We start from the raw sequence: 22,734 nt of genomic DNA, 5'->3' as shown, positions 1-22,734 counted from the left end.
CTCACCACTGCATCATCTCAGTATGCCCCAGTCTTGATATGGAGGAAACATTTTTAGCAGCTGTAGAAAATCTGCAGTCCTCCCTGAAACTGCCAAAAAGGTATCAACTGCTTTATGGACAGCTATCTACTGGGAACAGTACTGAGGCCAACAACATTTCTTACAGGCCACTCAGCTTGCCAGACAGTACTGGCATTTAGATGCCTCAAGTGTCTTATAAATACCTAAGCCTACTGATGACTTCTTGTCATTACCTGGGAGCTACATTCAAATCAATGACCTAAACGACTGACGCATCTAATGCTCAACACAACTGCTTCTTTCCCAAAGTGCCCCTAGAAAGACTGACAAATCACAATGAAGAGGTAAAGAGTAGGATACCCCTGCACACCCTACCTGTAGGTCAGGGTTAGCTGCTGCTTTCTGTAGCTCTGCACTGATTATCTTCTCTGTTTTCTCCCTGGCTGCTTGCTCCACCATGCGCTGGCTGAGAACAGAAAGCTTGGCCAAAGCAGAGGACAGTTCATCAGTGGCCAGAGCCTGCCGTGCTCGATCCTGCCAGCTCATGGCACGTTCTGTCAGGCACTGCAATGCCTCCCCCTCAGGCAACCGTACAGGTAGCTTCTGCAGGGACACCAGCAGAGACAAGATGGTTTCAAGTCGAGGCCTTCGAGAACGCATGCAGAGTGGGCACAAGAATTTGACTTCTTTGGCCTGCCAGCTGGAGCCCTTCTTTTGGGAACTGGTTTTGGGGAGGGGCACACAGCTGCTATGAAACCAGTCCTTGCAGAGCTCACACTGTAGCATGAACCCACTAGCCGTTTTGCGACAGATGCAGAACTTGACTTCCTCTATGTGGTCCACCATGGTCATCTTGGCCAGGTTAGCTGCCCTTAGGGCATGCATGGCTTCGATCTCCTTCTGCTCCCGGTCCTTGAATACAGCCACCTGCACAGCACAGAGAGTGATAGCCGATAACCCTTCACAGCAAATGGACACAAGGTTTTGCTACCAGAGTAAACAACACTGAAAGGCAAGGACATATCAAGAATCTCCTAAGCACAGTGACTCAAAAACCAGAAGAAAATGCAATTCTAATTACAATTTCCTCCCCAGAACCCTACTATTCCCCGACTTTCTGACATATGATCAGCACCTAACATTTATACAGTACCTGTCTTCCCAAAAGCTTCCAAAGCACTCTGCAAACATAAACAGAGACCCATGCTGTACCAGGCAACACTTTCCACTGAAATGCAGCCACCTCTCAAGTGAAGCACTGGCCTAAGAATTACTGCAATGCCGCATTTTCCAATTTAAATTGCAGGGGGAAATTAGAGGACAAAATGTACTTAAACTGGAATTTGGATTTTCCCCTCATAAAAAACATTTTGCCTCAGAAGTGCTGCAGTTCTGCCTTTTGCCCACCAGAGCCTGCTGTGGCTCCAGAACAGCCAGCTGCACTAATAGGACCGTTCTAGCACCACAGTGGCCTCTAGTGTTCAAAAAGGCAGAACTGCAGCATCTCTTAGGCAAAAAGAAAAGGAGTACTTGTGGCACCTTAGAGACTAACCAATTTATTTGAGCCTAAGCTTTCGTGAGCTGTGAGCTGTAGCTCAAATAAATAAACTCTAAGGTGCCACAAGTCCTCCTTTTCTTTTTGCGAATACAGACTAACACGGCTGTTACTCTGAAACCTGTCTTAGGCAAAATGTATTTTATGCAGGGAAATACAAAATTCTATGCCCAGTGCTGCAGAATTCCCCCAGGAGTAGAATTCATCACAGCATCCTGCCTGTGGAGCCAGGTAAGGACAGAGTGGGGAACACAGGGCTGCTAGGGGGTCTCAGACTAGGGTTCAGAAAGGCATGGGGGGGACAGACTGGAGCTAGTGAGGTGACAGTGTTGAGCCTGGGATGGTGGCTGCAGAGACCCATGGGGATGAGGGGTGTGGGGACAGGGGCAGATGTGCCTGACTGAATGGGAGAGGCTTGGGGTCAGCCAGGGTCTGAATGCGGGAAGCTTCTCAATACCCATACAATCCCCCTCCCCCCGACACATCCCCGCAAAGAAAAACCTCCCACCTACACCCAACAGGTTCACTCCTAGGGTCCTTCCCTCTCCCTTCAGCTCCTCCGTTACTGCTGACTCCCTGAAGCCTTTACACGGCTTCTGACAGGTGCAGGAAACAGTCTGTCTGGTAATTTAAATTAATTACACAAATTAAATTAATTACACAAAGTTCTATATTAATATGCCTCATAAGGAATCTATTTGTCAAAAAAAATTAGCAGAATCTTTTTTGGTATTTTTGGTCTGTACTGTTACAGACATACACAGATATTTTGAAATAAGTTACCAAAATAATTGTAACTGGCATGATTATATTGTGTTATTTTAACAAATAAAATATACAGAATTTTGAAATATTGTGTGCAGAACTTTAATTTTTTGGCGCAGAATTCCGCCAGGAGTATTCCACATGAAAGACAATGGGCTCTTTAATGACCACAAGGAGACAGGGGCTTGGATCTAAGACAAGTCACCAACAGCACAGTGCCCCACCTCACCCTCCCTATGCAATATAATTAGGCATAGGTTTAAAACCAATTCAGAGAGAAGATTTCAGAGTAGCAGCCGTGTTAGTCTGTATTCGCAAAAAGAAAAGGAGGACTTGTGGCACCTTAGAGACTAACCAATTTATTTGAGCATAAGCTTTCGTGAGCTACAGCTCACTTCATCGGATGCATTCAGTGGAAAATACAGTGGGGAGATTTATATACACAAAACATGAAAAAATGGATGTTTATCATGCACACTGTAAGGAGAGTGATCACTTAAGATGAGCTATTACTGGGGGGGGTGGGGGAGGGAGAGGAGAAAACCCTTTGTAGTGATCATCAAGGTGGGCCATTTCCAGCAGTTAACAAGAAGGTCTGAGGAACTGTGTGTGTGGGGGGGGTGGGAGAAATAAACAAAGAGAAATAGTTTTACTTTGTGTAATGACAGCCCCCCAACCTAAAGAAGAGTACCCAGAACTCACCTACTACAGGACAGGCCCAACAAAGAAAATAACAGAACGCCACTAGCTGTCACCTTCAGCCCCCAACTAAAACTTCTCCAATGCATCATCAAGGATCTACAAGGACGACCCATCGCTCTCACAAATCTTGGGAGACAGGCCAGTCCTTGCCTACAGACAGCCCCCCAAACTGAAGCAAATACTCACCAGCAACCACACACCACACAACAGAACCACTAACCCAGGAACCTATCCTTGCAACAAAGCCTGTTGCCAACTGTGTCCACATATCTATTCAGGGGACACCATCATAGGGCCTAATCATATCAGCCACACAATCAGAGGCTCGTTCACCTGCACATCTACCAATGTGATATATGCCATCATGTGCCAGCAATGCCCCTCTGCCATGTACATTGGTCAAACTGGACAGTCTCTACGTAAAAGAATAAATGGACACAAATCAGATGTCAAGAATTATAACATTCATAAACCAGTCGGAGAACACTTCAATCTCTCTGGTCACTAGATTTCTGACCTAAAAGTGACAATTCTTCAACAAAAAGACTTCAGAAACAGACTCCAACGAGAGATTGCCGAATTGGAATTAATTTGCAGATTGGATACAATTAATTTAGGCTTGAAGAGAGACTGGGAGTGGTTGAGTCATTACACAAAGTAAAACTATTTCCCCTTGTTTATCCCCTCCCCCACCCCCAGTGTTCCTCAGACGTGCTTCAGAGTAACAGCCGTGTTAGTCTGTCTTCGCAAAAAGAAAAGGAGTACTTGTGGCACCTTAGAGACTAACCAATTTATTTGAGCATGAGCTTTCGTGAGCTATAGCTCACTAAGGTGCCACAAGTACTCCTTTTCTTCAGACGTGCTTGTTAACTGCTGGAAATGGCCCACCTTGATTATCACTACAAAGGGTCCCCCCCCACACACTCTCCTGCTGGTAATAGCTCATCTTAAGTGATCACTCTCCTTACAGTGTGCATAATAAACACCCATTTTTTCATGTTCTGTGTGTATATAAATCTCACTGTATTTTCCACTGAATGCATCCGATGAAGTGAGCTGTAGCTCACGAAAGCTTATGCTCAAATAAATTGGTTAGTCTCTAAGGTGCCACAAGTACTCCTTCTCTTTCAGAGACGAGAGCATCACCTACTGAAATCACCACCATCCTTCCCTATAGCACCAGGGTGTTCCTTAGTGTCTCTCATCCAAGTAAAGACATGGTCTAACCATGCTGAACTTGAGATTTGATGGATGATCACAAAGGCTGCGAGTGTGTCACAGAGCCACAGATTCTGTGACCTCCATGACTTCTGCAGCCAGCAGGTGCGACTGACCCGAGGGCTGCCAGAGCAGCCCCGGGGCCAGCTACAACAGCCCTGCCCCCGGCAGCAGTGGCAACCCCGGGCCACTCCACCCCCCACAGCACCAGTGGGCACCCCAGAGCCCTCCCTCCAGAGCAGCAGCTGCACCCCCAGAACACTCAAGATTTAGTCTGGGGAATAGTACAAGTCATGGACAGGTCACATGGCTGTGAATTTGTTTCTTGCCCATGACCTGTCAATGACTTTCACTAAAATTACCCATGATTAAATCTTAGCCTTAATGATCACGCATACGAAGCGGCATAACTGCAGGCTCTCAGCCTGTGCCAATTTTCCTCACTCCTTTAGGAAGGAAATCTAGATGATGTTTATTGGGCCCTCACTTTAATTTCTGGTATCATCCACTCACTATGGATTTGTCTTGCATAACATTTTTCTCAATTGAAAAAAACCAAACCAAAAAAATATCCCACCAACTCTCCTCTCCCTTCCCCACTCCCTCCCAAAGAAGACTAGTACCAGGCAACAAGTGATTCAACCCTATTTTTGAAGTTTGTGTGGGAGGAGAACGGAATAGCTTCATACATACGTAAGAGGGTTTTTAGAACATAACGGCTACCATCTGCATTAAAGATCTGAGAGAAACCATAACGGTCTCCTTATATCAATAATGTGACGACCTCATCTACTGGTAAGTGGCTATACAGCCCTTAGTGAGGAAAATTCTGCACATCCCTACCAAATGGGGGGAAAAAAACTTCTCAAATACTTCATCTACTTGCACCAACATTTTGCTTTAAACAGGTCTGCTTCTTTAACTGTAGTTTCTGAAGGCGACATTGTTTGGGTAGAACTTAGTTCAGTTTGGCGCATGGCAGGGTCAAATCGAATGACGTCTTTTTCACGTTGCTTTTTGTGGGTGGTGGGAGCTCATTCTTTTCAGGTTTCAAAAAGGTTTCAGTTTATGTACATGAAAGGTGAATGGAACCCCACCATTCAACATAAATGGTGAATTTATTAACCCTTGTTCAATTGAAGCTTTCCTTAGCGAACCCCCATTCTACCCCAACATATTTTCTCTGAATTGTACTTCCCTCTTCTCCCACTGTCCAAATGTGTTTAAAACATCCCTAAAACACATGAACTGCTTTTATCAGGCCTAATACTAAGATATTCATTTTAGTGGGATTCATGTAATGGTCCTCAAAATTTCCACAAGGACAAGAACACTTAGCAGGCTGGACTTTAAATTCAAGTGAGCTAGTAGTGGTTAAAATACAGACAGGATCTCTCAAAAGCCCCCAAGCTGCAGAAGACACCAGCCCTTTTACACAGCTCCTTACCACAGATGCAGTGTCCCTGGCTTCCTCCAGACCATCCTCCAGTTCACTCAGGGATTCCAGATCAAGGTCTTTGTCCTTCTCCATTAACTCCTTCACCCTCTTCCGTCTATTCTTACTACTTCCATAAATCCCAATATCATTCCGGGGGCTCAGAACCTGTAAACACAAAGGAAGCAATGTAAAACCCAAGGACACTAGTCAGATGAACCGATAGAAGGCACTGGAGCACAGATGAGAACAATATACTATGGAATGATTATACATCATAGAATAAACTCTTTTTCCTTCTTGCCACAAAGCACGAGTTCTACTCCACCTCCTTAACAGTAATAGCAGAAACCCTCAGTACACAAACTCACCCAAAGGAGACTGTACGTGACCATGTCCCTCCTTCATGTGGAACTGAAATTTCTGTTTGACCCTACCTTCATACGGAAGGGTAACCTATAACTCATACGCCCACTTCCAAGGTTGCAGAGGGACGTCAAAGCCAATTTCCCGCCTCTGATATATAACTGACTGTTGCTCACCTGTAACAGGGTGTAGCTTGAGTTCTTCTTCAAGAAAGTCCTTGCCGTGCGTTCCCTCCAGGCACGGGCTGCTGCTACCTGTGACTCCACCTGTGGCAAGGCATCAAGACGTACGGGTATCGGACGGCCTTTTGCAGACAAGCTCTCCAGCTGCTCCAGATAGGCATAGTTGCTACAGTTCTGGGGTAGAACACAATACTCTGAACCACAGAACTCCAGCACTAAACTTAGTCATTGACCAAACTTTGCCCTGAAACCCACCCCACATCTGATTAATATTTTGATAGCTATTCCTGTGTAATATAAACTTCCCATTTAATGGATAATCTCTGATGGAACTGGCTGGCTCAGGGAACTAGTAATCAGACGCCATTTCATCTCAGTTGCTTGTTCAAAGCCAACCAGGTTAATAGTAACCCAAAGTTACTAGCTGATCGTTGCTCAGTAGCCCATGTGAAATGAGTTGATAGTTCTCAGTCTACCTCCCAGTAAACATGTGACTGCATCAAAAACACAGCACCACCACCAATGGCAGTCTCAGCCCAGAGGTCAAGAACTGCATGGACCATGGAGACAACTCCCTTCTCTTCCCTAAAGGTGACCCCTCTTAGCCAAGGCTGAGGCACATAGGTAGGGTAGTGCCAAAGGGACACTTAGACTTCTGTTGCTCATGTTGTACCTATTCTGTAGACAGAAGACTTCAGTCTCCAGGGCTGTCAAATCTGGCACCTTATGAAAACACTAAATACATGTGGAATAATCAAAATTTTTAAAAAATCCTTTGCACAGTCAGGCTCAATGACTTGGACACCAGGATATACTAAGTCTTGCATCACAGCTATACCATCTCCTGTGGCAATTTGTAGACCAAACAATATTAAAACCAAATAAGGGCCTTGTACAGAGATGCATTTGGGGCAATTGAGAAAACTAATGGCCTTTGTGGTTCATAGTGGGATGCCTATAGGAAAGCGGAAAAGAAAGGAACAGGTTTCCCATGCGGGAACAGATGGCAGCCCAGAACGAAGAGCAAAGAGTTAAAACATGGAAAGAACAAGGTAAGCAAGTTTAAAAGTTCAAATAAGCTTCCCTTCCTCTCTGACCTCCTTCAAGGACAGAGTCGTTAAGAGAAAGGAGCACAGTCCAACAGATTCCACTGCCTGCTATTAGCCCTACCTGAATGGCCTCCACTTTGGCTGTCCAGTCTCTAGCTCGTTGCAGGGCTTCTCTCAGTGCCAATACATTGGGCAGGTAAGCTGGGATGTTCTTTGCTTCATTCACAATGCTTTCCAGGGCCATCATACTTTGTCGTGGTCTAGCATAAGGAAAAACCTGATTCCAGCCTTATATCTCAACAAAGTGTCAGTGAAGTGAGGTCAGGTGGCAGGGCCGCTGTATCACTACACTAGTGCAAGATACCACAGCGCTGGTCTTGGAGGGGGCTGTTCACTACTAAATGCCAGCAGAGATGAGAAAGTTGATGGCCTATTCACCACTAAGGTCAGAGAACACTGCATCAGCAACTGACCTCAAATTCTATCTTATGACCTTGACAGGAAGCTGGTGGTGGTGACAATCTCACGACCGTAAAGAAACAGCAGCAAAGTCATTCTGGGAATGCTTAGGTCACCTCCCTGGGCCACTGCCAACCCCAAGAGGTCATCATCTCTACTACAACAGTTCACTACCTTCAGTTTAAAAACTTAGTGAGACAGACAGTATCAAACAGTGAAGAAACTGGCTAGATTTTCACAGCCCCGCTCATCACTACGTTCCTAAGACAGACAGGATATTCACTTAAGGGGACATTCTCCTTCGAACTAAAGAGGACTTTTATCACACAGTATAGCTACCAAGTGAATGCTCACCTTGCCTGCAGGCAGACCTTGGCCTTCTCTTCCCATCTCTCGGACACTGTAAGCAGCTCCTGCAGCTCAGCCATGGCCTTTTCTACAGCATGATGTGGTGCCAGCCCCACACCTGAGTCAATCAGCTTCTTCATCACATCCAGAGTGACCCTCTGAGGGTCCGAGAGAGTCAACCTCACCTCATCCAGCCAACGTGCCTGCTGCAGCTCTTGCTTTAGCCGGGGCAGTTCCGGAAGTTCCACATAGAGGCCAGAGCCCATGTCTATCAACATTTGCAGCTTGGAAGAGTCTGGGATCTCATCCATCATGGCTTCTTGAGCACGCTCGTGAAACTCCTCCACATCATCCAAAAGGTTCTGAAACAGATGTACAGCAAGCATAGGCAGCCATTCAGCTACAAATATGCACAGTAGAATCAAAGCAAGAGCTGTCTAGCTGGTCAACCAGCTGTGTCAACTTAAAATGACCAGTCATGTAAAGGTTCAGAGCTATCTGGACTATTAAACCATCAACACTCATAGCTACAGGCAACAGATTATCTAAACTAAACACGTACCAGTGTTTGCTAACCAACTCAGGATGGTAGAAAAATGCATAATAAGAACCAATAGCTGGAAGCTGAAGTCAGACAAAAGCAAACTAGAAAGTTAGAAATCAGGCACATTTTTAACAATGAAGATGATTTACCATTGTAACAAAATAGCAAGGGAAGTGGTGGATTCTCGATCTCTTGGACTCTTTATATTAAGACTGGATGCCTTTAAGGAAGATATGCTTTAGCCAAACACTAGCACAAGTTATTGGCTTCAGCACAGGAGTGACTGGGTGAAATGTAAGGGCTGGTGATACGCAGGAGGTCTGACTTGATGATCTAATATAGTCTCCTCCAACCTTAAACTATGTATCTAGTGGAAAACAAGGGGGGGGGGGGCCGAGGGAAAGAACAGGTTTGTTTATTTTGCAAATCCATTGATGGTGGAATTGCGTGGATGGGTGACCACTGTCCCTTTCATCCAATACATAAAAATGAGTAACATTAGTGCCCATGTCCACCACCTACTTAAGAGGAACACCTGCAGTTGCAAATAATCTCATTGTTTCAGAGCCCTCTAATCTTCAGAGAGCCAACAAGCTTCTGCTATGTGACACCCCAAATTTGCAAGTTAATGACTTTACATCATGTTCTTTATTGAATGGGACACTTAGGCCTGGCCTATACACAGTTTTTGTACGGTTACAACTATTTTGATGAAAAATTAACCCTCTAACTGAGATAGCTACTCTGGAACAACCCTGGAGGTGGACATAGTTATGCATGCTTATTTTGGTATAGCTTACTCCTCTACTCATTACAGGTGGAAGCTCTACCAGTCAAGCCCATTTATACTGGTATAACTATATCTATTCTAGGGAAGTTCATAGATTCATAAAGTCCATGGCCAGAAGGACCATTGTGATCTAGTCTGACTCCTGTATAACACAGGCCATGGTATTTCCCCAAAACATTTCATAGAGCATCTATCTTTTAGAAAACATCCAATCTTGATTTAAAATTTGCCAGTAATGGTAGAATCCACAACAATTCCCAGTAAACTGTTCCAATGGTTAATTACCCTCATTGTTAAAAATTTATGGCAATCTCCTGGTTGTCATCTGGCAAGGCTTTTTCTCAATGAAACTGTCATAGATGCAATCAAATACCTAGATATGAAAGTACCAAGAAATATTAAGAACTAGTAAAGGTACATTTAAATCCTGTACTCTCTCAAGTATCTAATGATACAAATCGGTGGCATCCTCTTTCCCTGAGCCTGTGAAGAAGGGTACATACAAAAAAAAAGATTCTGCCAAGGCTTCCCTGTATTCTAAGTGGCCCACTTGTACATACTCCCCTCCCCCCCATCTTATTTTAGAGAAGTTAACAACAACATTATTAGAGCCTCTCTCTGGAGTCCTGGTCAATGCCCGCTACTAACACTTAAATTCCAACTCCCTATAGCTAAGTGGATAGGGGGGATTGAGTTCCCAGACACCCCAAATTATTACTATGCTTTTATCGTGTTACAGGTGAAAACTGGTTCCAAAATGCAGACACACTTATACCCACATGGGTGGGTGCCGATGCATCCAATTCCCCTTGCAGGTCTGCTGGGTTCCTCTTTTCATCTGATGGAGAAAAATAAGGTGCCTACAGTAGCAACCATGAGAAGTCTGGGCTATCCTAACTAAGTAGTACCAATTTCATCCTCACCATCATACAACAGCATATATCTAGGGTAACCCAGACTTGCAAATTTGGGGAAAAAAAATATAATTTGGAAGAACTAGCTGAGCAAGAGAATTATATGCATTTCCCAATTCCTCAAGGATGAGGGCTCTCTCTTTTCTAACACTAAAACAACTATCTCATTTGCCACCTTCAGCAGAGTGACAGTACTTACAACACTTACTAATGTATCAATTTGGTCTGGATGTCCTAAGACTGCCAGAGGCCCCAGAGCTACTGGGTACAGCTTCATAAACTTCCAGGCCCACGTCCACAATGCATGCTTTACTAACAAAGAGAAACTCTATTGGTCTGGAGTTTTGTGAAAGCATTGCAAGGGAAGTTATCACAGCCTTTAAAAGAACCCCAATGGCAGAACATGTTACGGAGTGTTAAAAATGCTCCCGTGGATCTCAGGCTCTGATAGATATAGCAAAAGATTCTATTCCAAATCTACGGGGTGCCATAAAGGTTGTGCAAGATGGGGGCCTTGTCCTTGCATATTTGTTGGTGCTTTAATAAAGAAAAAGGAACTCTGATGCATGTGTTGTGAGACTGTCCAACAGTCAGCTGCAAAAAGAGGGGGACACAAGAGTGAAAATAGGGCTCTGCTTCAGCAACCTAGCCTCAGCTGAAAATTATATCCTAGGTAATTGTACCTAGTATGCTGGGTTTAACTCCACCACACAGGCATTGACTCAAGGGCAACAATTATTATCATGTGCATGATTTTACAAAAATAGAGGAGTAGGCTTCTGCCCAGAACAGAGGAGTGGTATTTGAACCTGGTCTGAATTAGCAGCAAAAGAAATAGCTTATCAACATGGAAAATGATTATTTGAATTCAAAGAAATCTGGACCTCGTTTCTTGATGCATTTGGATAAAGAATGGTCTGAGCACTCAACTAATGCCAGACTTCCATTCCACAGGAACCCTTAACGTTCTCTTTGTTAAGCTAGAACAAATTGAGCTCCTTAAGTCTAATCACGATAAGGCAGGTTTTCTAATCCTTTAGTCATTTTTGTGTCTCTTCTTGGAGCCTGCTCCCATTTTTCAACCTTCTTCTTCCATTGTCAACACCAGAAGTGGACACAGTATTCCAGCAGTGCCATAGAGAGGTAAAACAGGTAAAATAAAAAGTAAAATAGAGAGGTAAAATAGCCCCTCTACTCCTACTCAAGATTCCCCAATTTTTGCACCCCAGGATCACATTAGCCCTTTTGCCCACCTCATCATACTGGAAGCTCCTGATCAAAATCAGAGTCACTGTTTCCCAGGATAGAGTCCCTCCTCCTGTACATATGGCCTACATTCTTTGCTGCTACATGTACACGTTTACATTTAACCATATTAAAAAACACAATTAGCTTGTGTCCTGTCTACCAAGCCATCCAGATTGCTCTATCAGTGACCTGTAATCTTCATTATTTACCACTCACCAAATTTTTGCAACATCTGTAAACTTTATCAGTAATGATGTTGTGGTTTCTTCCAGATAATTAATAAAAACGTTAGACTAGGCCCAAGAACAGATTCCTGCAACCTCACTAAAAACACCCATTCAATGATTCCCCTTTACAATTACTTTTTGAGATTTATCAGTTAGCTATCTTTTAATCTATTTCATGTGTGTTCATTTTATGTAGTTCTGGGGTTGCTTTTTTTTTTTTTTTTTAATCGAAACATGTGATACTAAGTCCAATGCCTTACAGAAATATAAACCTATTACATCAACACTTATTTTTATCTAACTTGTAATCTTATCAAAAAAAGTATCAAGTTAGTCTGAAAGAATCTATTTTCTGTAAGTCCATGTTGATTGGCACTAATTACATTACTCTGCTTTAATTCTTTATTAATAGAGTCCCATATTCGCTGCTTTATTATCTTTCCCTGGATAAATGTCAGACTGACAAGCCTATAATTATCCAGATCATCCCATTTACCCTTTTCAATATTTTAAACATTTAAAAATTACCCTTTTTAAAGTGGTACAATTTGTGTATGTAGACAAGGCCTTCGTATTTTCAGATGCACTTGCAAATGAGCAGGACACATATTAGCAGATTGTTCATTTGAGGTACAGTTTCTAGTATGTGTCAGGCAAAACTGCATTTAAAACAACGCAGATAATCTGGTAAGGTGAGGGAAAACAGTTACTACCTTTTTGTAACTCTTGTTCTTTGAGAGGTGTTGCTCATGTCCATTCCATTCTACGTGAGCACATGCCCATGTGCATGGTCATCAAATTTTTTTGCCTTAGCAGTATCTGTAGGGCCAGTTGGGGCGCCCGTGAGTGCCGCACTCACGTGTTGGTATATCAGGCGCCACTAGCCCTACGCCCTCTCAGATCCTTCTTGCTGTTCCAATTCCAACAGAGGGGCAGGAAGGCGAATAATGGAATGGACATGAGCAACACATTTTGAAGAACAGTTACGAAAAGGTACGTAACCGTTTTTTCTTCTTCGAGTGCTTGCTCATGTTGATTCCATTCTAGGTGACCACAAGCCAGTGTCCATGAAGGTAGGCTTGGAGTGCAGTCTTGCAGCTTGCAGCACTGATCTGCCAAAGCCAGCGTCATCTCGAGCTTGCTAGGTAAGTGCATCATGAGAGATGAACGTGTGGACAGACGACCAGGTAGCAGCTCTACAGATCTCTTGGATTGGTACCTGTGCCAGGAAGGCCACTGACTATGCTTGTGCCCTGAGTGTGCTATCACGACTGCCAGCAGAGGCACCTTTCACAGCTCATCACTCTGGTGAATGCAGGCCTTAATCCAGGACGAAATCCTCTGAGCAGACACTGGGCGACCTTTCCTTCTGCCTGCCACTGCAACTAACAGCCCCCATGAGTCTCAACAGCACAAGATTCAGGTCCCAGGGAGGGATGGGATCCCAGACATGTAATAGTGATGCTCCAGGCCTTTCAAAAAACAGGCCGTCATGTTGTGAGGCCTGGTCTACACTACAAGTTTATGTCGGATTTAGCAGCATTAAATCTGAATTAACCCTGCACACATCCACCCAATGAAGCCATTTTTTCGACATAAAGGGCTCTTAAAACAGATTTCTGTACTCCTCCCCAACAAGGGGATTAGCGCTGAAAGAGACATCGCCGTTTTGAATTAGGGTTAGTGTGGACACAATTCGAAGGTAATGGTCTCCGGGAGCTATCCCACAGTGCACAATTGTGACCACTCTGGACAGCACTCTGAACTCTGATGCACTGGCCAGGTGTACAGGAAAAGCCCCGGGAACTTTTGAATCTCATTTCCTGTTTGGCCAGGCGAGCTCATCAGCACAGGTGACCAGGCAGTCCCAGAATCGAAAACGAGCTCCAGCATGGACCAAACGGGAGGTACTGGATCTGATCGCTGTACGGGGAGAGGAATCCGTGCTATCAGAACTAGGTTCCAAAAGACGAAATGCCAAAACATTTCAAAAAAAATCTCAGAGGCCATGAGGGACCGAGGCTACATCAGGGACGCAACACAGTGCCATGTGAAACTTAAGGAGCTCAGGCAAGCATACCAAAGAATCAAACAGACAATCCGGGACAGAGCCCCAGACATGCCGCTTCTACGCTGAGCTGCATGCAATTCTAGGGGGGGCCGCCACCACCACCCCACCTCTGTCTGTGGACTCCGAGGATGGGAAACTCTGCCATGGCTGAGGATTTTGCAGATGGGGAAGATGAGGACGACGATGAGCTTGGGGAGAGCACACAGCACATCGTTCTCCCCGACAGCCAGGATCTTTTTATCACCCTGATTGAAATACCCTCTCAACCCAACGACGCTGGAGAAGGAACCTCTGGTGAGTGTACCTTTTTAAATATAATACACGTTATAAAAGCAAGCGTTTTTTAATGATTAAGTAGCCCTGAGGACTTGGGATGCATTTGTGGCCAGTACTGCTACTGGAAAAGTCTGTTAACGTGTCTGGGGATGGAGCGGAAATCTTCCAGGGACATCTCCATGAAGCTCTCCTGGAGGTACTCTAAAAGCCTTTGCAGAAGGTTTCTGGGGAAAGCAGCCTTATTCCGTCCTCCATGATAGGACACTTTACCACGCCATGCTAGTAGCAAGTAATCTGGTATCACTGCATGACAAAGCCTGGCAGCGTATGGTCCCAATGTTTGCTGGCATTCAAGCAACATCCGTTTTTTAATCTCTGTGTTATCCTCAGGAGAGTGATATCGTTCATGGTAACCTGGTTGAAATAGGGGAATTTGATTAAGGGGACATTCAGAGGTGGACGTTCCTACTGGGCTGTTTGCCTGTAGCAGTTAGCCACGTGGGGGGGGGGGGGGGGGCGCACTGGTGCTGAGCTGTTTGCGTTTGGCTAGCAGGGATCTTCCCTGATACCAGCCAGGCGGTGGGGGGAGGGGAAAAGCGATCATCCCAGAGAATTGGATGGAGGGAGTGGGTTAGTTTGGTTTCTGCTGCTGCACATTAACAGGAAAAGTGCAGCAGTAAATGGCCAACTCAACAGGCTTTGCTTGGTATGGGAAAGGAGGGGGCTGCTGTTATGAAGGTTGCAGAAGGCAAAAGACTATGGCTTACCATGGCCACCTGCAAGCCGAATTCTGTTGCCCAGCCCTGCATGTGTGATCTTTAACACCAAAGCCGCAGACACTCAACATAAGATGCAAAATGCGACCTTGTACCAAAATCTCATGTGCTCCGAAAGGTGAATAGTGTTGTTCACCGAGAAAGAGTACAGCCATTGTTCTGTAAAATGTATCTTTTTAAACACTTCATTCCCTTTTTTTCCTCCAGCAGCTGCAAATGTTTCAAGCCTCCCTCCTCCATCCCAGAGGCTCTCTCAGATAAGGCGATGAAAAAAAACGCACGCGCAATGACATGTTCTCTGAGCTCACGCAGTCATCCGGTACTGACAGAACTGTGTGGAGGGACACAATACCAGAGTACAGGACGGTGGCCGATGAATGTGAGGAGAGGTGGCGGCAGGAAGATCAGAGGAGGCAACGCTGGGGCTACTGTGGGATCAAACGGACATGCTCCAGCATCTGGTGGAGGTTCATGAACGGCAGCAGGATCACAGACCACTGCTGCAGCCCCTCCTTACCTGCCTTCCCTCCTCCCCAAGTTCCATAGCCTCCTCACCCAGACGCCCAAGAACGCAGGGTTGGGGAGGCTCCGGGCACCCAACCACTCCACCCCAGTGGACAGCCCAAGCAACATAAGGCTGGCATTCAACAAGTTTTAAAGTGGCCTTTTCCTTCCCTCCTCCCCTCCTCCCACACCCTATCCAGGCTACCTTGTGAGTTATCTCCCTTTTTTTATAATCAATTAATAAAGAATACATGTTTTTTAAATGATAGTTACTATTTGCTTTGCAAGCAAGCTTGTGATAGAAGCCGGGGGGATGGGGGGGGTGGCTTACAGGGAATTAGAGTCAACCAAGGGGCGGGTTTTCAAGAAACAGAATGGCCCCCTCAAGGATAGAATTCAAAACCGGGTTTAGCAGGCCGTTGATTTCACGGAGGGAGGGAGGAGAAAATGAATACAAAACAAATCTGGTCTATTTCTTGTTTTGATCCACTTCATCTATCTTTATACACCTTGCTGGCGGCAGACTGGGCAGTACTACCGCTAGCCATCGTCATCACCTGGGTGCTCGGCAGAAGACGGTGCAGTATGACTGCTGGCCATAGTCTTCTGCTGGCTGCAGATTAAAAGACAGTGCACTGCCAGTAGGACTGAATCACCATGAGACGAAACTTAAAAGGGAAATGACCTGGCTGAGTCACTCCCATGTTTGCCCAGGCACCCCTGACCTCATCGAGGTCGGTTAAAAGAACACCCTGGACTACGTCAACGACGGCTACCAGTCATACTGCACTGTCTGCTGCCAAAAGGCAATAAACTGTTGCTGTGTAGCAATGCAGTACCGCGTCTGCCAGCACCCAGGAGACATACAGTGACGGTTAGCTGAGCGGGCTCCATGCTTGCCGTGGTATGGCGTCTGCACAGGTAACTCAAGAAAAAAGGCGCAAAACGATTGTTTGCCCTTGCTTTCACGGAGGGAGGGAAGGGGGGCCTGACAATATATACCCAGAACCAAGCGTGACAATGTTTTAGCCCCATCAGGCACTGGGATTTCTACCCAGAATTCAAATAGGCAGCAGAGACTGTGGTAAATTCATGGTAAATAGGCCTAATGGCCTGTGATGGGATGTTAGACGGGGTGGGATCTGAGTTACGCAGGAAAGAATTTTCTGCAGTATCTGGCTGGTGAATCTTGCCCATATGCTCAGGGTTTAGCTAATCGCCATATTTGGGGTCGGGAAGGAATTTTCCTCCAGAGCAGATTGGAAGAGGCCCTGGAGGTTTTTCGCCTTCCTCTGTAGCATGGGGCAAGGGTCACTTGCTGGAGGATTCTCTGCTCCTTGAAGTCTTTAAACCACGATTTGAGGCCTTCAATAGCTCAAACATAGGTGAGGTTTTTCAGGAGTGGCTGGGTGAGATTCTGTGGCCTGCGCTGTGCACAAGGTCAGACTAGATGATCATAATGGTCCCTTCTGACCTTAGTATCTATGAATCTATAAACTGTGAGATAGCTACCCACAGTGCAACACGCTGGAAGCTGACGGTTGCCTTGGTACTGTGGACACACTCCACCAACTACATGCATTTAGAGCATTTTTGTGGGGACACACACAATCAACTGTATAAAAACGATTTCTACAAAACCAACTTCTATAAATTCGACCTAATTTCGTAGCGTAGACAAGGCCTGAGTGAAAAATCAACCTGCCTTGGAATGAAGAGTGGGAAAGCAGAGATAGCGGCCAGGTGGACCATAATTGACAACAGGGACAAACCTTGGGCATTTGAGGTGCAGCAGATAATACTGTATCTCCTGCAGTGGGGCCTGCTTGGCTTGTACACGCCACTCCAAAGCCCACCATGTAAACCTTTTCCATTTGGCCAGGTAAGTCGCTCTGGTGGAGGCTTTCCTGTTTTCCAGCAAGACCTGCTGAACTTGGGCCGAGCATCCGCACTTAAGACATGCAGCAGCCAAGCCATCAAGTGCAGCACTGCCAGGTTCAGGTGCAAAACGCTGCTGTGGTTCAAGGCCAGAGGGCTAGCTGCAGCGGGGCAGCTACCAAAAGGTTTGGCAACATGCTGAACCCGTGCTGGCAAGGCCACACAGGGGCTATTAGGATAATCTTTGCTCTGTCCTGCTTGATCTTCACAAGGACCTTGAGAATCAACTGCATTGGCGCGAAGGCATACATCAGTGCCCCCGACCACGGAATGAGAAAGGTGTCTGATAGGGAGCCCCTGTCCATCCGGCAGACTGAACAGAACATGTGGCATTTCCTGTTCTGCCTGGACACAAACAGGTCCACCTGGGGAGTTCCCCCACCTCTGGAAGATTATGCTGACCACCTCCAGATGGAGCAACCACTCATGGCAAGGCGAGAAGGTCCTGCTGAGGTTATCTGCTAAAACGCTCCTGGTTCCGGGCAGGTGCAAGGCAACCAGATGAATGGCATGTCACACACAACATCCCAAAGGCGCAGAGCTTCTTGGCAAAGGGCCGATGACCTCACTCCACCCAGCCTGTTGATGGAATACATTGTGGTGGTATTGTCCATCAGGATCTGCACCACCTTTCCCTTCAGGTGGGTCAAGAAAGTCTGGCAGGCCAGGCAAACCGCTCTGAGCTCCCTGATGTTAATATGGAGAGCCAGATCATCCCACAACCAGCAGCCCTGAGTGCTTATCTCACTCAGGTGGGCTCCCCTGCCCAGGTCCAAAGCATTGGAGACCAGGGTCAACAATGGGGACGCAAAGGGAACTCCCTCCAATACCGACCCAGGGTTCAAAAACCAATCCAGGGATAACCTAATGTGATCTGGCACTCTCACTACCTGTTCTAGGTCAGGGGTCTTAAACATGCAGCCCATGGAGTTATTTGCTGCGGCCCGCCAAGCTCCCCACACACCACTTGCGCCCTTGAGTTATTTCCTGCAGCCGCCAGGCTCCCCTCACTCGCCACCCCTTCTCCCGCCAGTGCGCCAGATCCCCGCTCCTCTGCCTACCTCCAGGTGCTTCCCGCCACCAAACAGCTGTTTGACAGCACTTAGCGCTTTGCAGGAGGGAGTGGGGAGGACCGGGGAGCCGCATGCTCAGCGGAAGAGGCGGAGAAAAGGCGGGGCAGGGATTTGGGGAAGGGGTTGGAATGGGGTGGGAAGAGGCGGGGCCAGGGGCCGCAAAGTGGGAAGGGTCAGTGATGCAGCCCTCAGGCTGATGTACTAGTCCTCATGTGGCTCTCGTGGTGATTTGAGTTTGAGACCCCTGGTCTAGGTCATGCCTGTTGAGGATGTGGACTGATGCCAATCATGCTTGTAGGGGCTGGAGATGGAGCCAAGCATGACTGACCACCTAAGTTCATGCGGCCATGTGGCCCAACAACCGCAGATAGGTGTGAGCCGTGGTGAGTGGGTGATTCTTGACATGGGAGATCACATCCAACACAGCCTGAAAAGATGCTTTCAGAAGAAAGGCTTTGGCTCAGGTGGAGTCGAGAACTGCCCCAATGAACTCTATTTGCTGGACTGGCATTAAGGTGGATGTCCTGGTCCTTCACATATGATTCCCTCAGGCACCTGAGGCAGCTGCTGTGGGGGTCACTTACAAGCATAGGCCGGTTAGAATCCATGCAGGGATTAAACCCCAGAGACTTAAGGCATGCCCCACCTGGAGCGAAGTCCCCGCTGGAATTAACTTCTAACTACTTAACACTAACTACTATAAGAACAAACTATTTACAAGGCCCTAAGGCTCGAAGTTAGAAGAAATGAAACTGTTAGCCCTTGCTATGCAAGGAAAGGCACTCTGACTAATGACCACAGGCAGCAAGAAGGAACTGGGAGGGTGTAGGGGCACAGCACCCAATATACCGACACACGAGATGGCCCTACGGATAGTGCTAAGGCAAAAACTCCGATGACCGTGCATGTGCCACACCTGGAAGAACTTCTACTACAAATGCTGAAGTTGCTCTTGTGGAATGTGCTGTCAGGACAGGTGGAGCAGGATCCTTTGCCGGGTTGTAATATGCGGGGATGCAGGAGGTGATCCATGATAAAATTATCTGGGATGAGACGGGAAGACCTTTCATCCTGTCTGCAATGGCCATGAATTGTTGATTAGTTTTCTGAAATGGCTTAGCCCTTTCTGTGTAGCAGGCCAGTGCACCTCTAACGTTTAGCGAGTGGAGCCTTTGCTCTTCCCTGGTTGGCATGTGATTTTGGATAGAAGACCATTAGAGGAAGATGGCCTCATTGCTATAGAACTGTGAAACCACTTTTGGAAGGAAAGCTGGATGAAGACTCAATTGGACCTTGTCCTTGAAGTATACAGTGTATGTTGGTTCTAATCTGAGAAGACGGATCTCCAAGACTCTTCTGGAAGAAGAACTGGCCACTAAGGTAGTCACCGTCCAGGACAGGTAAAGCAAGGAGCAAGTCGCCAGTGGCTCAAATGGGGGTCCTGTCAGTTTTAATAATACCAGGTTGAGGTCCCAGGGAGAGATTAGTTGTTGGAGTACCTGGGGTACAACCTCTCAAGGCCCTTAAGAAATAGATTAGAGATGTTGTTTGAGAACGCAGATTGGCCATTTACCCAGGGATGAAAGGCTGAGATCACGTCAAGATAGACTAATAGACGCCATGGTTAGACCTTGTCGTTTCAAGGGCAGTAAGTATCCCAGAATGAAAGGTACCGATGATTGTGTAGATGAGACACCCTTCTGTGCATATCAGATAGGGAATGTCTTCCACTTTGCCAGATAAGTGGCTCTGGTAGATGGCTTCCTGCTCCCTATTAGGGCTTCGCGGACATGCTCAGAGCATGCTAGATCTGAAGAGCTCAGCCATGGAGCTTCCAGACTGAAGTTGGAGTGACCCAAGGTTCGGGTGATGCAGGTGGCTGAGGTCCTGAGAGATCCATCCTTCTATCGCTGTACCCAGACCTGGTGTCCCCACCAAGAGATCGAGGACAATGGTGAACCAATGCTAGGGGGCCACCAAGGTGACTTACGCTCTGTCTTGTTTGATCCTCAGCAGAACCTTGTGCATGAGAGGAATAGAAGGAAACGTGTAGAAGAGATAAGTTGTCCAAGGAAGGAGACTGCAAGAGATCCGGGGCTGTGCCTAGGAGAGAGAAGAACTGGAGATACTTCCTGTTGTGCTTTGTGGTGAACATCCAATGAAGTGAACTGTAGCTCACGAAAGCTTATGCTCAAATAAATTGGTTAGTCTCTAAGGTGCCACAAGTACTCCTTTTCTTTTTGCGAATACAGACTAACACAGCTGCTACTCTGAAACAGATCTATCTGGGGCGTTCTCTACCTCTGGAAAATGGCTTTCACGACATCTGGGAGAATGGACCACTCGTGGTGGTTGGAGAAGGATCTGCTGAGGTGATCCAATAGTTCATTCTGTGACCCCAGAAGATAGGAGGTCCTGAGGTGGATCAAGTGTGCTATGAAAAATTCCCACACGTGAAGCACTTCCTGGCACAGGGGAAAGGAGCGAGCACCTTCCTGCCTGTTGATATAAAACAACACCATTGTGTGGTCTGTGAGAACTGACACTTTCTTGCTGGAACATCTGGCAAGCCAAGAAAACTGCCTGAGCTCCCCAACGTGGATGTGTAGAGCGCGCTCTTCTGGAGACCAGAAGCCCTGAGTTCTGAGGGAACCCAAGTGAGCACTCCAGCCCATCAGTGAAGCATCCGTAACGACAGATATAGATGGTTGGGATCTTGAGAATGGGACTCCCAAGTGCACCGTCAATAGGTCTAGCCATATGATGAAAGCCAAGGAGACTAGTGTAACTTTAGCTTATTCATGTATCTATTGAGCTTTTGCAGGTCCAGAATTAGTCTGAGATCACTGTTGGCTCTTGGGATTAGGAAATAGCGGTTGTAGAACCCTTTGGCCCCTTAACTCCAGAGGAATGTCTTCCATGGCTCCCACCCGAAGGAGCCACTGCACCTCTTAGGCTAGAAGTTGCTCATGAGGATAGTGCCTGAAGAGGGACAGGGAAGAACTGAACTGAAGGGTATTTTCCATTTCTATCTTGCTTAGCACCCAGGAGGTCTGTCTTGAAATGGGCCCATGCCCAACAGAAATGGGATAAACGATCCGCAAATAAGGGGGAGCTTGGATCCAAGTTCTGCACTGGTACGTCGTCCCTGAGCGGCCCATCAAAAGGCCTGCTTGGAACCCCCACAGAGTTGGGGAGGAGCAGCATGGACTCAGGCAAAGATTGGGGAGGCCTTCATCTAAAGTCCCTGCTCCTCTTCCTGTGAGAGTCCTGTCAGACAGGTGGCAGAAAGATTCGAGAGGCTGGGATGAGGCTTATAATGCTTCCTCATGGGTACCAGGGTATAAAGACCTAGGAACTTCAAGTTAGCCCTGGAGTCATTTAGGCCATGTTGCTTGGAAAAGACTCGAAACCAACAGACTGAAGTGCCCTCAAGGGGAAGGTCCTGCAGAGTCCATTGGACCTCATGAGGCAGGCCCAAAGATTGAAGCCATGAGCTCATTAATGTTGAGGTACTTGGTGCAGAGTCTCAATCTCCCAGTGCCAAGGGAGGTCTTAGCGCTGCTTCCATTAAGATGGACTTCAGCCTAACGTCTCAATCTTTTTTTGGCGGAGAGCTTAAAGCCCTACAGATCTTACAGTACTCCCACACATGAGCTTCCCCCAGGCACTAAAGGTGGCTGGAATGAAGGATTGCTCAAAGGCATAGCCTTGTTACAAGAGGCACAAGTCTTGAAGCCCAGTGACCGAGGCATGCCCTGGGGTAAAGAATAAAATGGAGAAATTCTAACTTTAACTACTAACAGAAACGTAACTATATACAAAAATAGACAGAAAAGCCCACTGAGAAAAGTACTTGTAATGCAAGGACAGTAGTTCCAGCAACCATCATGGGTGGTAAGAAGGAACCAACAGGGCGCAGGTCTGCAGGGGGCTTTATACCGGTGCTCTGAGCATGCAACATCGGAGCATATAAGAGCTGACCCGACAGATGCCACTGAGGGAACAAGTTTCCAGAAGCTGTGCACCCTATACTGGAATGGACATGTGTAAGCACTCGAAGAAGAATCCCAAGTTTGAGTCAGCACTTTTGAGTCTACTCCTCAGGCCCAGAAGAGTCATGGCAAATATCTACTTGTCTTAAATAAGAAATTAAAAGATGAAAAATCCCGTTCAGTCCATCACTCCGCCATTGAAGAACTGTTAATGCACTTTACTGTTTTGTCTGATCTAGTTTTAAATCCCAGATGATGAGATTTCCATCATTTCTGTG

The 22,734-nt window shown here is 46.5% G+C and overlaps 1 protein-coding gene across 2 annotated transcripts in view; it reads right to left on the bottom strand.

Moving 5' to 3' along the window:
• The window catches only part of KDM5A (lysine demethylase 5A), an 82,492-nt gene that overhangs the window by 16,028 nt on the left and 43,730 nt on the right, over positions 1–22,734 (bottom strand). For both annotated transcript variants that reach the window (XM_084648415.1, XM_084648416.1), the window contains 5 exons: positions 8,107–8,462; positions 7,415–7,553; positions 6,239–6,418; positions 5,709–5,864; positions 397–948 (listed from right to left, as the gene is read on the bottom strand). In XM_084648415.1, coding sequence (XP_084504541.1) covers positions 397–948; positions 5,709–5,864; positions 6,239–6,418; positions 7,415–7,553; positions 8,107–8,462 — 1,383 coding nt within the window. The remainder of the gene's footprint in view (positions 1–396; positions 949–5,708; positions 5,865–6,238; positions 6,419–7,414; positions 7,554–8,106; positions 8,463–22,734) is intronic.

This window comes from Lepidochelys olivacea, assembly GCF_965140295.1.
Source record: "Lepidochelys olivacea isolate rLepOli2 genome assembly, chromosome: 1".
Taxonomy (NCBI): Eukaryota; Metazoa; Chordata; order Testudines; family Cheloniidae; genus Lepidochelys; species Lepidochelys olivacea.
The sequence above is the reverse complement of the archived record's forward strand: the minus strand, read 5'-3'. Positions and strand labels throughout refer to the sequence as shown.